Below are 13,988 nucleotides of genomic sequence, written 5' to 3' on the forward strand. Positions count from 1 at the left end.
CAGCAAATACAACAATAACAACAACAACAATAGAACAACACCAGCACATACATAATATGTACAAATATGATCGTAAAAGTGATAGCAAATAAGCAGTTAATGAAATAAATACTATAGTACGGACAATGAGCATTTTTACACTAAAACTGGAGCAATACAAATACCAATAGAAAAAGCGCTATTGATAATGAACAAAACCAATAGTTTACCTCTATTATCAACAATAAAGTTGTTCAAATGCAACAATACGTATACATAATGATAGCTAGAAAGATGATAAAAAAATAAATAAAATAAATGAAAAAAAAAAAAAAGAAGGAATACCGAAAGATGAAAGGCAACCTAAATTAATCTTGTAGATTGTTATAGTAACAATGGTTTAGGCACTGTCAATATGCCTTGTGTTACCCAGTTTACCCTAAGTCAACAACGTTGATATATGTTTGATGAAACATGATTATGTGCATGTATGTATATTTACTTGTATATGAACAGAATTTGTATATGAATGTTTGTACAGTAAAGGTATATGTACAGTATATGTCCCACTGGGTGTGAGTTTGGTTTGTGCAGCCCTTTGAGACACTAGTGATTTAGGGCTATATAAGTAAATATTGATTGATTGATTGATTGATGTATGTTTGTTATTTTATTTTGTATCTCTTTTTTTCAACCAAAAATGCTTTGCTCGGATTAGGGGGTACTTGAATTAAAAAAATGTTCGCAGGGGGTACATCACTGAAAAAAGGTTGAGAACCACTGCTTTAGTGTTGTCTCTCACTTTTTTTGTAGTATTACAAACCCGACCTCGGATAAGCGGAAGATGATGGATGGATGGATAGAAGCGTTGAAGTGTGATTGGCTGTAGATTGTGGAGGCGGGCAATCAGAGCTCAGCGGCCCCTCCTAGTCGTGCCATTGGCTTAGCCTATTGGCAGTCTGCGTGATTGGACGGAGATACGCTCGGGTGATTGGTTATTTCCTCCCCGTGATGGGCGTGTGCGTGTCGGCTTGAATGTGCAGCAAGCAGGGGGGTGGAGGGGTGGTACCGGCGGGGATCACTTCCATGGACCATCTGTCTCCCTCGGCTCAACAAAGAAGGAGGACGCAGGATGGTGTTAGTCCATGTCGGCTATCTGGTTCTCCCCGTCTTTGGCTCGGTTAGAAATAGAGGTATGAGTACATTTGTTTCCTTCCTTTTTTTTTTTTTTTTGTATTAATATAGTAGGAACAAAATAAGCAATTTTATATCTTTGATGTCTTTAATGATGTAAACAGAGCTGACACCTGCTAGCAAACAGCGCCGCTAACACTAGCTGTCTTGCTAACTGGCGTCATCTCAACATACATATTCATACTAAATATTTAACATGAAATATATATTCATGATTTATTTCGTCGTACCAATCTCGGTGAGCACCTGCCAGTCAGCGTTTTGACAAGTCGAAGTCACATTTTTATTTTCAATTGTCATTGTCGCCTGCTAATAGCTAGCTATTATTTAAGCGTCGTACATAAAGTAAGGTTTAATCTCCATTGCTCATTTCTCAAGATGCCTCTTTATTGACTTAATTGTGCGCAAGTGGCAGTCTTACCTCAAACATCCACCTGCGTCATTCAGTGTTTTTTTTATTTTTAAAACATGACTTTAAACGAAGAGGCTCGTTGGCAGTTAGGCGAAATCTAAAATGTGACGTACTGCTGCTACTACTACTACTACTAATATTAATCATCAGTGCAGGGGGAGAGGCCGTCGTCATTGTGCTGCTAATCCCTTCTGATTGTTGCACAGTTCTACATGCAAAGTGTGGCACCGATGATTTCATTGTGCTTTTATTTGTGTTTCTTTTTTTCCCTGTTCCATAGTATCGAGGCTGGCTCCACATTCCGCATTTCTCAGACCTTTGTGTCCCCCCTCCATTGTGTAGCTAACGATCATCTGCTGCTGTCTGCCGTATAGCCTCTGCCTGTTTCTCTGCATCTAGCTGTTCTTGTGAACCCCTTCTTCTTCTTCTTCTTCATTTCTTCTTTTCCATCCGAAGACGACATTGGCATCTAAAAAAACAAAACAAAAAAAACCCTACGACAACAACACCAATTCACTCATGCCTTCTGTTGTGTAACTTGACTAAAGAATAACACCTTGTAGACAAAACCCAATAGACTTTGTGTTGATTTTACAACTGTCTTTGCCAATAACAATTAGACCAGTGGTTCTTAACCTGGCTTCACGGTGAGGGGTTAGTGCGTCTGCCTCATAATACGAAGGTCCTGCAGTCCTGGGTTCAATCCCAGGCTCGGGATCTTTCTGTGTGGAGTTTGCATGTTCTCCCGTGAATGTGTGGGTTTCCTCCGGGTACTCCGGCTTCCTCCCACTTCCAAAGACATGCACCTGGGGATAGGTTGATTGACAACACTAAATGGTCCTTAGTGTGTGAATGTGAGTGTGAATGTTGTCTGTCTATCTGTGTTGACCCTGCGATGAGGGGGCGACTTGTCCAGGGTGTACGATGCCTTCCGCCCGAATTGTAGCTGAGATAGGCGCCAGCGCCCCCCGCGACCCCAAAAGGGAATAAGTTGTAGAAAATGGATGGATGGAGGGGTTCTTAACCTTGTTGGAAGAACCGAACCCCACCAGTTTCATATGCGCATTCACCGAACCCTTCTTTAGTGAAAAATAAAATGTATTTTTTTTTTTCAAATTCAAGACAAAGTTATATGTTTTTGGTAACACTTTAGTATGGGGAACATATTTTAATTAACAAAGACTTAATTTAGAGTTATTTGGACACTAGGGGAACATATTCTAAGTAACAAAGACTTAAAGGCCTACTGAAATGAGATTTTCTTATTTAAACGGGGATAGCAGGTCCATTCTATGTGTCATACTTGATCATTTCACAATATTGCCATATTTTTGCTCAAAGGATTTAGTAGAGAACATCCACGATAAAGTTTGCAACTTTCGGTGCTAACAGAAAAGCCCTGCCTCTACCGGAAGTCGCAGACGATGACTTCACATGTTTGATTTCTCCTCACATATTCACATTGTTTTTAATGTGAGCCTCCAACAAAAAGTTCTATCCGGACCGAGAAAACGACAATTTCCCCATTAATTTGAGCGAGGATGAAACATTCCTGTTTGAGGATATTGATAGCGACGGACTAGAAAAAAAAAAAAACTTGATTGCATTGGGACGGATTCCCATGTTTTTAGACACATTTACTAGGTTCTCCGGTAAGAACTGAATTTTTAACCACAATTTTCTCACCGAAACCTGCTGGTTGACATGTGGTCGGGATCAGACCGCGCTCTGATCCATAGGAAAATTTCACCTCCAGGAATTTTAAACAAGGAATTGAAAGGTGTGTTTGTGTGGCTAAAGGCTAAAGCTTCCCAACTCCATCTTTCTACTGTGACTTCTCCAATATTAATTGAACAAATTGCAAAAGATTCAGCAACACAGATGTCCGACAAAAAACTGTATAATTATGCCGCTAAAGCAGACGACATTTAGCTGTGTGTGCGCGCAGTGCTCATACTTCCTAAAAACCCGTGACGTCTTGCATACACGTCATCATTACACGACGTTTGGAAGACGAAACTCCTGGGAAATTTAAAATTGTAATTTAGTAAACTAACAAGGCTGTAGGCCCTGCGATGAGGTGGCGACTTGTCCAGGGTGTACCCCGCCTTCCGCCCGATTGTAGCTGAGATAGGCGCCAGCCCCCCCCGCGACCCCAAAAGGGAATAAGCGGTAGAAAATGGATGGATGGAAAAAGGCTGTATTGGCATGTGTTGCAATGTTAATATTTCATCATTGATATATAAACTATCAGACTGCGTCGTGGGTATTAGTGGGTTTCAGTAGGCTTTAATTCAGAGTTATTTGGTTAGGGTCAGGGTTAGAGGGTTAGGGTTATAATAAGGCCACGCCGAATAAGGCATTAATAAGTACATAATAATGAGTAGTTAGGAACCAATATGTTACTAATTTGCATGTTAATAAGAAACTAATTAATAGTGAATATGTTCCCATACTAAAGTGTGACAACGTTGTTTTTTTTTTTTACTGGTGAACAAAATGAACAGTGCATGAACATCACCTTGTTCAGACAACAAAACCAACAGTGCATAAACTTACAACAAATTACACACCTACAAATCATTCAGCTGTTGCCGTATTCATATTACGCCGATAGAGAGACGTTTGTATTCATACGATGAGTCGGATTGTGTTTTGACCTCCGCCAAACCCCTGAGGCCGACTCACCGAACCCCTAGGGTTCGATCGAACCCAGGTTAAGAACCACTGAATTAGACTGAACTACTCATTGTGATTCTCCCATTACGTGTAAATAGACAACATTCTGCTGTAAATTTCTGTAAAGTGGATACATTTTGATACTCCCTGCCACCCCCTTATAACATCAACCTCCCCCCCTTCTCCAAAAAGACGGTTCGATCACAGCCAAGGCTTGATCCAACTCTCCATCCTCAAATCTTAGCAAAGGTGCATTGAGACCACCACCCTGATTCTCCAAAAAATGTTCACCAATTGGCCGACAGCAAATTTATTTATTTGATATTTTTCCCTTTTAAGGATGGTCCACTGCACCGGTGCACTCACTGGCCACAACATTAGATACACCTGCACATTTCAATGACATCCTATACAAGAGTTTTATCATTTATGCAGTATTGATGACCTTTGATGTCAGAATTTCCTTAATTTCTGGACTGTAAGAAAGCTTTCAACCCTGCAGTTTATACAAACATGCAGGTAATCTAGGTCTTTTTCTTTGCTAACGGCTAAATTATGGACTGGATTAAGAAAAAAAAAAAGTCAAAGAATTTACTAGATTGACCCACTTTTAAGAAACTGTTTGAACTTAAAGTGTTTATAAAGTACGCAAAAGAAGTATTCTGATAAACATCTTGAACCTTATTTAAAAAAGGAGAACATATTTTCATCCGATAAATGATAAACAAATACATCAATTACAATTAAGGAATGTAAATAAATATTTACAAAATCTTTCTATGTAAATATTTCATTTCACAACGTACCAGTATATACGCGCGGCTTATAGTTGGCGGCTAACATATATATTTGATTTTAATGTTTTCGTCTAAAATTGAGTGGGTGTGGCTTATTGTTCGGAAAATACAGTAGTTACATTAACTGCTCATCACACATGCATTTAGCAGATTTGTGTACAACATGTTTTACATTTTGTCCTGTTCCAAACACAAAGCCATATTGTATTCGTATTAGGGTTGCAGCCATTGAATATTTAAGTAATCGACAAGCGATGATTTTGTTTGATTAATCGGGTAATCAGACAAAACACAATTAATAGCCTTAATATTTTTTTTCCAAAATGCACATCATCCATCCATCGCACTTTAAACATTTGTGCATTGATACAAATATTATATGTCATGGCTCCTTCACATCGCCACACTCATGTGGACGCTTTTGAAACTATTTTCACATATTTAAAGTTCCAGGCACTTTATGCCGTCCTGATTTGATACATCTTTATTGGTTACACGTAAACGATTAATCGCACCCACAGAATAAAAATTAAATGTTTGTTTTTTTCAAATCGAATAATCGATTTAATCGGTTTATCATTAAAGCCCTAAATATTACTTATACATACATGCATATATATATTTTATAGTTTTTTTTTCTTCTACCCTTGTTTCCATACCATTTATTTTTTTTGAATCCCAAAATTGTGACAAAATGAACTTTGTAATTTTTTTGAACACCTAATTCAGTTTATTGCTATAGAAATGTTTTGGTGTACTCCAACAGCAATTCAACCGATTTCAACCTGTCCAGTATGTGCAAAGAAATAAATTGTTACATTTAGGAGAGGTTCTTGATAAAGGTGTAGATTCGGGTTTTGATTGGAAGCACATGGGGATGTAACAATGCACAATTTCCTTATCACAGTTATTGTGACCAAAATGATCACAGTTTATTGTTATCATCACAGTATATATAGTTTAATGTGCTTAAAACGTGAGCAGTACTACTGAGTTTTTGAAAGTGTGGTAATGAATCACAATTTTACGGTAATTAAAAGTAGAAAGGTAATACTAGCCGTCATTAATTTTGCGCGGATTTTCATTTCACCGGTAATTATTACATCCATTAAAGCAGGATTATGATTGCATGAAAAATTGCAAAATAAAAGTATAGCTATGGTGGACTACATGGTCATTTGTTAATTACAACACAGCAGGAACATAACAAATATTTTAATTGTGCAATGGAACAACCAGTTGCAGACAGCATCAACACCGCTCATAATTATATGCCCACAATAATTGTGTCACACCAACAGCTGAGCAGCGCAGCCAACAGTTTAAAGTGCATGCAGAGCTGTGAGAGGCTGACTACTCACGATGCAGCTTCTGCCATCTTTTGGATAGAAAAAGCTGTGATTGCCAGTGTTTTTTTTTGCACTTTAGTTAAAGACCCTCCTGCGACTATGTTAACTAAATAGGGGCTATAATTTGTTTATTCATGGAATTTGTTAAAAAGTTGTACTCAATTGCTCAGTGAATAACGTGTGAAGCTAATGACAAATACCTATTTATACATTTTTTAATCAAGGGTGCCTTTCAGAGCCTAAACTCTGCGTCACTTGCCCGTTATTTGGCTTTTTCTATTCAACAAAATCACAAATATTTGCTGTGATCTGTATGTTTAAAGGATCATTTTTCAGTCTTGGTGGAGGTCTGCTTTCCACAAACAGTACATCTAAATAGCGGATACGTTGCCGCTTTTTTATTATTATTTTTTTTTAACGTTTAGTTTACATGATTTAGCTACATAAGAGATAAATAAAACGTACAAATACTATTTCTGCATTGACCCAATTTTTTTTTCTTCGTAAAAGTTTCATGTAATAATTAAAGAAAAAAATTATAAAATGTAAGAACATAGGAAATAAGAACACTACAAAAAACAAATACAAATTCTCAATCTGCACCTTTACCTGGAATCTCTACTATTCATAAAGTTTTGTTGAAAGCAGTTAAAAAAATACAATTTCTGCTCTTGTTTAATATGATATATGCATATATCAATAATTTCTGCATGCAGCAAATGATTATCTTTTATCAATACATTTTTGTTCAATACAGCTTTTGTATGGGATCTCATTACATTGTTTACCTAATATTATGGCAGCTGATTGTATATCTTAAATTCCCCGTCCACGTGTGAAAGCATTTTGCTCAGTTTAAGCATCAAATTTCCATGTGCAGCAAAACAAAAATAGTCCAGTTGTTTTATAACCATGCAACCTCAGTCAAAATGCTATCCACTTTACAGGGATGCGTATCCTCACACTGCTGTAGAGCTGTTTTATTTTTTTAGAATCAAAATGTCCTTTCTTTTGTATTAATTATTTGGTTGTGGTTTTTCTACCTCATGTTCTTGTATGATTAGATCCTCAATGCATGGTCATTTGTTCTACTTTTATTTTGTCCACATTGAACAGCAGATTCCAATGTAATCTTTGTGTAGAGACGTCCCTGCTGTACTGAAATGTGATGTAAAGCATACACATCTACTCATTGGATGCTGCTTCTGTTCTGTTAACCCTACAGAGAGCATGATGGTCGGGCCTTGCCTTCCCTTCTGCCTCTTATTTGCATGTTATTATTGTTGTTACGCAGGACTCTATATCACTATTATCTCACAGTGCCACACACGCATACAGTATATACACTAATATTTTCCAATAAAGACTGTAGTTTTCTTCCTAACCTTCAGTGTGCTTTTTGCTGATTTTCCATGTGCCCTTGCACCTCCTCCAAACCACCCTCTTCTTCCCTTCTCCACCCTACACACTGTGCTGTCACTAAGACGTTTCCCCCCCCTCACTCTTTATGTGCTCCCATTTTCAGCTGTCCCTGACAGTCGATTCAACTTGCGGCTGCGCTTACTTAGGAGACTTCACTGTAAAGCTCCAAAGTTGAACACCTCAAATTTTCCCATAGGACACCAGAAAACAAGAAATAACACCTTTAAAAAAAAAAAAACGTTAACTGTATTTTTTTGTTTTAAATATCTGTATTAACTGTTAACGGGGCTGTTTGCAACATTTAGACGAAAGTCCAGAGGGCGCTAACTTTGAAATGTATTTCAAGTGTTATATCCCGCCTTCTTAAGGTTTTCGGGACGTAACGACGTAGCTACCAGTTGTGGATGTTGTTAGCCAATCATACCTATTTGGATAGTTAGTGTTATCTGTCATTGAATGTACAAACCCCGTTTCCACATGAGTTGGGACATTGTGTTAGATGTAAATATAAACGGAATACAATGATTTGCAAATCATTTTCAACCCATATTCAGTTGAATTTGCTACAAAGACAACATATTTGATGTTAAAACTGATAAACATTTTTTTTTGTTGCAAATAATCATTAACTTTAGAATATGATGCCAGCAACACGTGACAAAGAAGTTGGGAAAGGTGGCAATAAATACTGATTAAGCTGAGGAATGCTCATCAAACACTTATTTGGAACATCCCACAGGTGTGCAGGCTAATTGGGAACAGGTGGGTGCCATTCAAGGGTATAAAAGCAGCTTCCATGAAATGTTAACCAATTCACAAACAAGGATAGGGCAAGGGTCACCAATTTGTAAGCAAATTGTCGAACAGTTTTAGAACAACGTTTCTCAACGAGCTATTGGAAGGAATTTAGGGATTTTACCATCTATGGTCCGTATAAATCATCAAAAGGTTCAGAGAATCTGGAGAAATCACTACACGTAAGTGATGATATTACGGACCTTTGATCCCTCAGGCGGTACTGCATCAAAAACCCACATCCGTGTCTAAAGGATATCACCACATAGGCTCAGGAACACTTCATAAAACCACTGTCTGTAACTACAGTTGGTCGCTACATCTGTAAGTGCAAGTTAAAACTCTACTATGCAAAGCCAAAGCCATTTATCAACAACACCCAGGAACGACGCCGGCTTCGCCGGGCCCAAGCTCATTTAAGATGGACTGATGCAAAGTGGAAAAGTGTTCTGTGGTCTGACGAGGTCCACATTTCAAATTATATTTGGAAACTGTGCATGTGCTGTCCTCCGGAACAAAGAGGAAAATAACCATCCGGATTGTTCTAGGAGCAAAGTTCAAATGCCAGCATCTGTGATGGTATGGGGGTGCATTAGTTGCCAAGGCATGGGTAACTTATACATCTGTAAAGGCACCATTAATGCTGAGTGGTCCATACAGGTTTTGGAGCAACATATGTTGTCATCCAAGCAACGTTATCATGGACGCTGCTGCTTATTTAATCAAAATAATGCCAAGCCCCGTGTTACAACAGCGTGGTTTCGTAGTAAAAGAGTGCGAGTACTTTCCTGGCCAGCCTGCAGTCCAGACATGTATCCCATCGAAAATGTGTGGCGCATTATGGAGCTTATAATACGACAACAAGACCCTGGATTGTTGAACAACTTAAGCTGTACATCAAGCAACAATGGTAAAGAATTCCACTTTCAAAGCTTCAACAATTAGTTTCCTCAGTTCCCAAATGTTTATTGAGTGTTGTCAAAAGAAAATGTGATGTAACACATTGGTGAACATGCCCTTTCCCAACTACTTTGGCACATGTTGCAGCCATGAAATTCCAAGGTAATTATTATTTGCAAAAAAAAAACAAGTTTATGAGTTTGTACATCAAATATCTTGTCTTTTTTAGTGCATTCAATAGAATATGGGTTGAAAAGGCTTTGCAAATCATTGTATTCTGTTTATATTTACATCCAACACAATTTCCCAACTCATATGGAAACGGGGGTTTATAAATAAATTCTATAATAACAACATGACTGCAAATTGTTCGTTGCTTATCTTGGACTGCTTTTGATGTGTGCAAGCGCTCCCTTCGTGACGAGACAGGGTGAGTGACACCAATCGTTTTATTTGTGCCGATAAAAATTCTAATCAGACAAACTTAGTAATTTTGAAGAATATCGACCGTTTTCACACAAATGTGTTGTGGTAAAGAGGAACTTCACTTTTTGGGGGAATTTTGCCAATCATTCACAATCCTTATGAGACACAAGAACACAAAAAGTTTTATTTTTTTGTAGTCTAACATGTAAACATCGGCTTGTTCTTGGTGGCTTGCAATGCAGCTAATGGGAGCAATATTTTTTACCTCTAAATCACTTTAAAAATGCATTTAAAAAACATAAACATTATTTCATTTACGTTCCGTAAACCGTATAATAACTAAGCTGTAGTGACATTGTTATTGTAAGAGCGAACACTGAGGAACTCTTTCTAGCGTAGTAACACATCAGCATGCTTCGGTATTAGCCGTGATAGCTAACTACAGAGAGAGAGAAGCTAGTTCATACGTCAGCACGATAGACGTTTGAGTTTGTAATGTACAACACTGCGATAGGACAGTAACCTGTACTGAAAAATATGAACAATGTTATTATAGTATCTGTAAACTATTAGCCCACATTTCATGTTTTGTTTGTACACAGCTAGCCAGGCAGTATATGCACTGTAGCTGTAATAACACGCATGATGTGCTGCATGTATCATTATCAATATATAGTGACTTACTCAACGAACAGTTGTTCCTATGGTCAGCTGGCCGGGGACGTTTTTTTTCCTATTGATTTTGGGTAAGCACTCCATTTTTGTAAAAATAGCTTGGCTCCAAGTTCCACGTTTATAGTGACAAAGACACTTTCACCACACTCTCTCGGTTTCCGTCTTCTCTAATGTCTCACCCTTCCTTCTTACTGGCTTCTATAAGCTGTAGTTCCTCCTACGTATATTCAACTTCAAAAAGATAAGATTGTGAATCCTCATTTGTCCAAAAATAGTCCTCTTTGTTGTCTGTTACAAAGTTTCCAGCAGTGGTAACACACATTTCTTGTCAGAAGTTGGAAGTGCGTTACTATGGAAACAAAATCAATGCGCTTAAGAAATCAGTCCCAGCATTCATTAAAATAATCAAAATACGGTAAATAGTGAAAATACTATGTTTCCCTGAATTGCCACAGGGCATATAGTATGCGCCTGCCTTGAATTACTGCCGGGTCAAACTCGCTTCCCAATATAATTTGCGCATGCTTAGTATTACCGCATGGTCAAACTCGTGACACTTCCCTGTCATCATTTTCAAAATAGAGGAGGCTGCTTTTAATACCGGTAATTTGAAATTGCATAAAGGAAGAAGATTAAGAGCTATTCAGTAGGATTTAGGTCAAAGCTTACATCACACTCAACTTTTTACTGCATACCTTTGGTAAGTGCGGAGTGAGAAGAGGTTTTAAAATAATTAGCGCATGCTTACTTTTACCGCAGGCCTTTGGTAAGCGCAGGAGTGAGAAGAGGTTTTAAATTAATTAGCGCCTTGGCGGCAATTCAAGGAAATACGGTATTACATATTGTGTTTGAATGTGAGTGTGAATGTTGTCTGTCTATCTGTGTTGGCCCTGCGATGAGGTGGCGACTTGTCCAGGGTGTACCCGCCTTCCGCCCGATTGTAGCTGAGATAGGCGCCAGCGCCCCCCGCGACCCAAAAGGGAATAAGCGTAGAAAATGGATGGATGGATATTGTTACGAAAGTGTGTGTATATAACAAGTTGATGGGCAGCTTTTGAAGTTGTTTTAGAGGGCTTTGATGGCTACAACGGTGACCCCCATCAGCCGCATCTTTCAAGAGTTTTTTTTATCGTCTTAAAAATCCTAAAAAAAAAGGACGTGTGTTTTTGTCTCTCATGATTGTGAACGATAGGCAAAATTAAAAAATAAGTGCAGTTCCCCTTTAAACCACCAATGGTAACTGAAGTTAGTCAATGTTGTTCTTGTTATAATTGTTGTTCTGAAAAATTTAACTGTGAGTAAGTTGCAACAGCCCTTTTAAGTGTAAAAAAACAAAACAAAACACTAACAGTGGGACATGGTGACGAACATCATTTCAAAGCAGGGGTGACCACACTTTTCCAGCAGGCGTGCTACTTTTCAAATGACCAAGATAAGGTGATCGACCTCATCTTTATGTAAAAAAAACAAAAAACATATATATATAATAGATATATACTAAACCCAAAACCAGTGAAGTTGGCACGTTGTGTAAATGGTAAATTAAAAAAAATATATAATGATATGCACGTCCTTTTCAACTTGGATTCAATTGAATACACTGCAAAGACAAATTACTTAACGTTTGAACTGGTAAACTTTATTTTTTGCATTTTGATGTGCAACATGTTTCAAAAAAGCAGCACAAGTGGAAAAAAAGAGTGAGAACGTTGAGGAATGCTCATCAAACACTTATTTGGAACATCCCATAGGTGAACAGGATAATTGGGAACAGGTGGGTGCCCTGATTGGGTATAAAAGCAGCTTCCATGAAATGCTCAGTCATTCACAAACAAAGATGGGGCGAAGGTTACCACTTTGTGAACAAATTGTTTAACACTTTAAAAACATTTTTCAAAGAGCTATTGCAAGGAATTTACGGATTTCATCATCTACGGTTTGTAATATCAAAAAGTTCAAAGAATCCGAAGAAATCACTGCACGTATGCGTAATCAACATTGAATGCCCGTGACCTTTGAACCCTCAGGCGGTACTGCATCAAAAAGTGACATCAGTGTGTAAAGGATATCACCGCATGGGCTCAAGAAACCACTGTCAGTAACTACAGTTTGTCGCTACATCTGTAAGTACAAGTTAAAAACTACTATGCAAAGTCATAGCCATTCATCAACAACACCCAGAAACGGCGCCGGCTTCGCTGGGCCCGATCTCATCTAAGATGGACTGATGCAAAGTGGAAAAGTGTTCTGTGGCCTGACGAGTCCACATTTCAAATTTTTGGGGGGAACTGTGGACGTTGTGTCGTCCAGACCAAAGAGGAATAGATCCATCCGGACTGTTATAGACGCAAAGTTCAAAAGATTTTGTGATGATAAAAAATATTGATATAATCATAGTAGTATCAACCAGATACGCTATTGTACTTGGTATCATTATATATCCACCCATGGCATTTGTTTACATTGTGACGCCGGTGAGCTATCGTATCCTCCGACAGTGTGTAGTGAAGCATGTTTAGCTATATCCTGCAGGGAGGGTACTTGTATAAAAAACTCACTTTATGTGTTGCCATGGAGGCGAAGATTAGTGCTTTAGAAGTAGCTAAAACACTGCCGACTGTTGATGGATGTTGTCTGCTAGCTAGCTAGCCATCTTCCTGAGGGTATTTCCGTGTTATAGCTTTACCTTTATCGTTAGTTTTTAAGCCAAATTGCGTCCGTTCTCTCTTTTCTGTTTACACAGTGTCTGCTTGTAAGTACTCCATGATTGTGCGCTGCCGAACATGCTCCTCTGCTCGTAAAACCAGCAATCACGACGTAACGACAATGCTCCATCGTGCCTGTAAAAAGAGAGTACAGTATTTTTGACACACCTTCTCTTCATTCAATGTGTTTTCTTTATTTTCATGACTATTTACATCGTAGATTGTCACTGAAAGCATCAAAACTATGAATGAACACTTGGAGTTATGTACTTAACAAAAAAAGGGTTAGATAACTGAAATCATGTTTTGTATTCTAGTTTCTTCACAATAGCCACCCTTTGCTCTGATTATTGCTTTGCACACTCTTAGCATTCTGTCGATGAGCCTCAAGCACATCTGTGAAGTGAAAATCATTTTAGATGACTACGTCTTGAAGCTCATCGAGAGAATGCCAAGAGTGTGCGAAAAAGTATTCAGAGCAAATGGTGGCTATTTTGAAGAAACTAGAATTTAAAACATGTTTTCAGTTATTTCACCTTTTTTTGTTAAGTACATAACTCCACATGTGTTCATTCATAGTTTGTAATGCCTTTAGTGACAATGAAATGTATGCAGTCAGGAAAATAAAGAAAACACATGAGACGGTGTGTCCAAA

The 13,988-nt window shown here is 38.1% G+C and overlaps 1 protein-coding gene across 2 annotated transcripts in view; it reads left to right on the top strand.

Moving 5' to 3' along the window:
* The first annotated feature begins 1,041 nt into the window (after nucleotides 1-1,041).
* The window catches only part of ark2ca (arkadia (RNF111) C-terminal like ring finger ubiquitin ligase 2Ca), a 44,023-nt gene continuing 31,076 nt past the window's right edge, over nucleotides 1,042-13,988 (top strand). For both annotated transcript variants that reach the window (XM_061876642.1, XM_061876641.1), the window contains exon 1: nucleotides 1,042-1,172. In XM_061876642.1, coding sequence (XP_061732626.1) covers nucleotides 1,112-1,172 — 61 coding nt within the window. In that variant the 5' untranslated portion in view covers nucleotides 1,042-1,111. The remainder of the gene's footprint in view (nucleotides 1,173-13,988) is intronic.

This window comes from Nerophis ophidion, linkage group LG17, assembly GCF_033978795.1.
Source record: "Nerophis ophidion isolate RoL-2023_Sa linkage group LG17, RoL_Noph_v1.0, whole genome shotgun sequence".
NCBI lineage: Eukaryota > Metazoa > Chordata > Actinopteri > Syngnathiformes > Syngnathidae > Nerophis > Nerophis ophidion.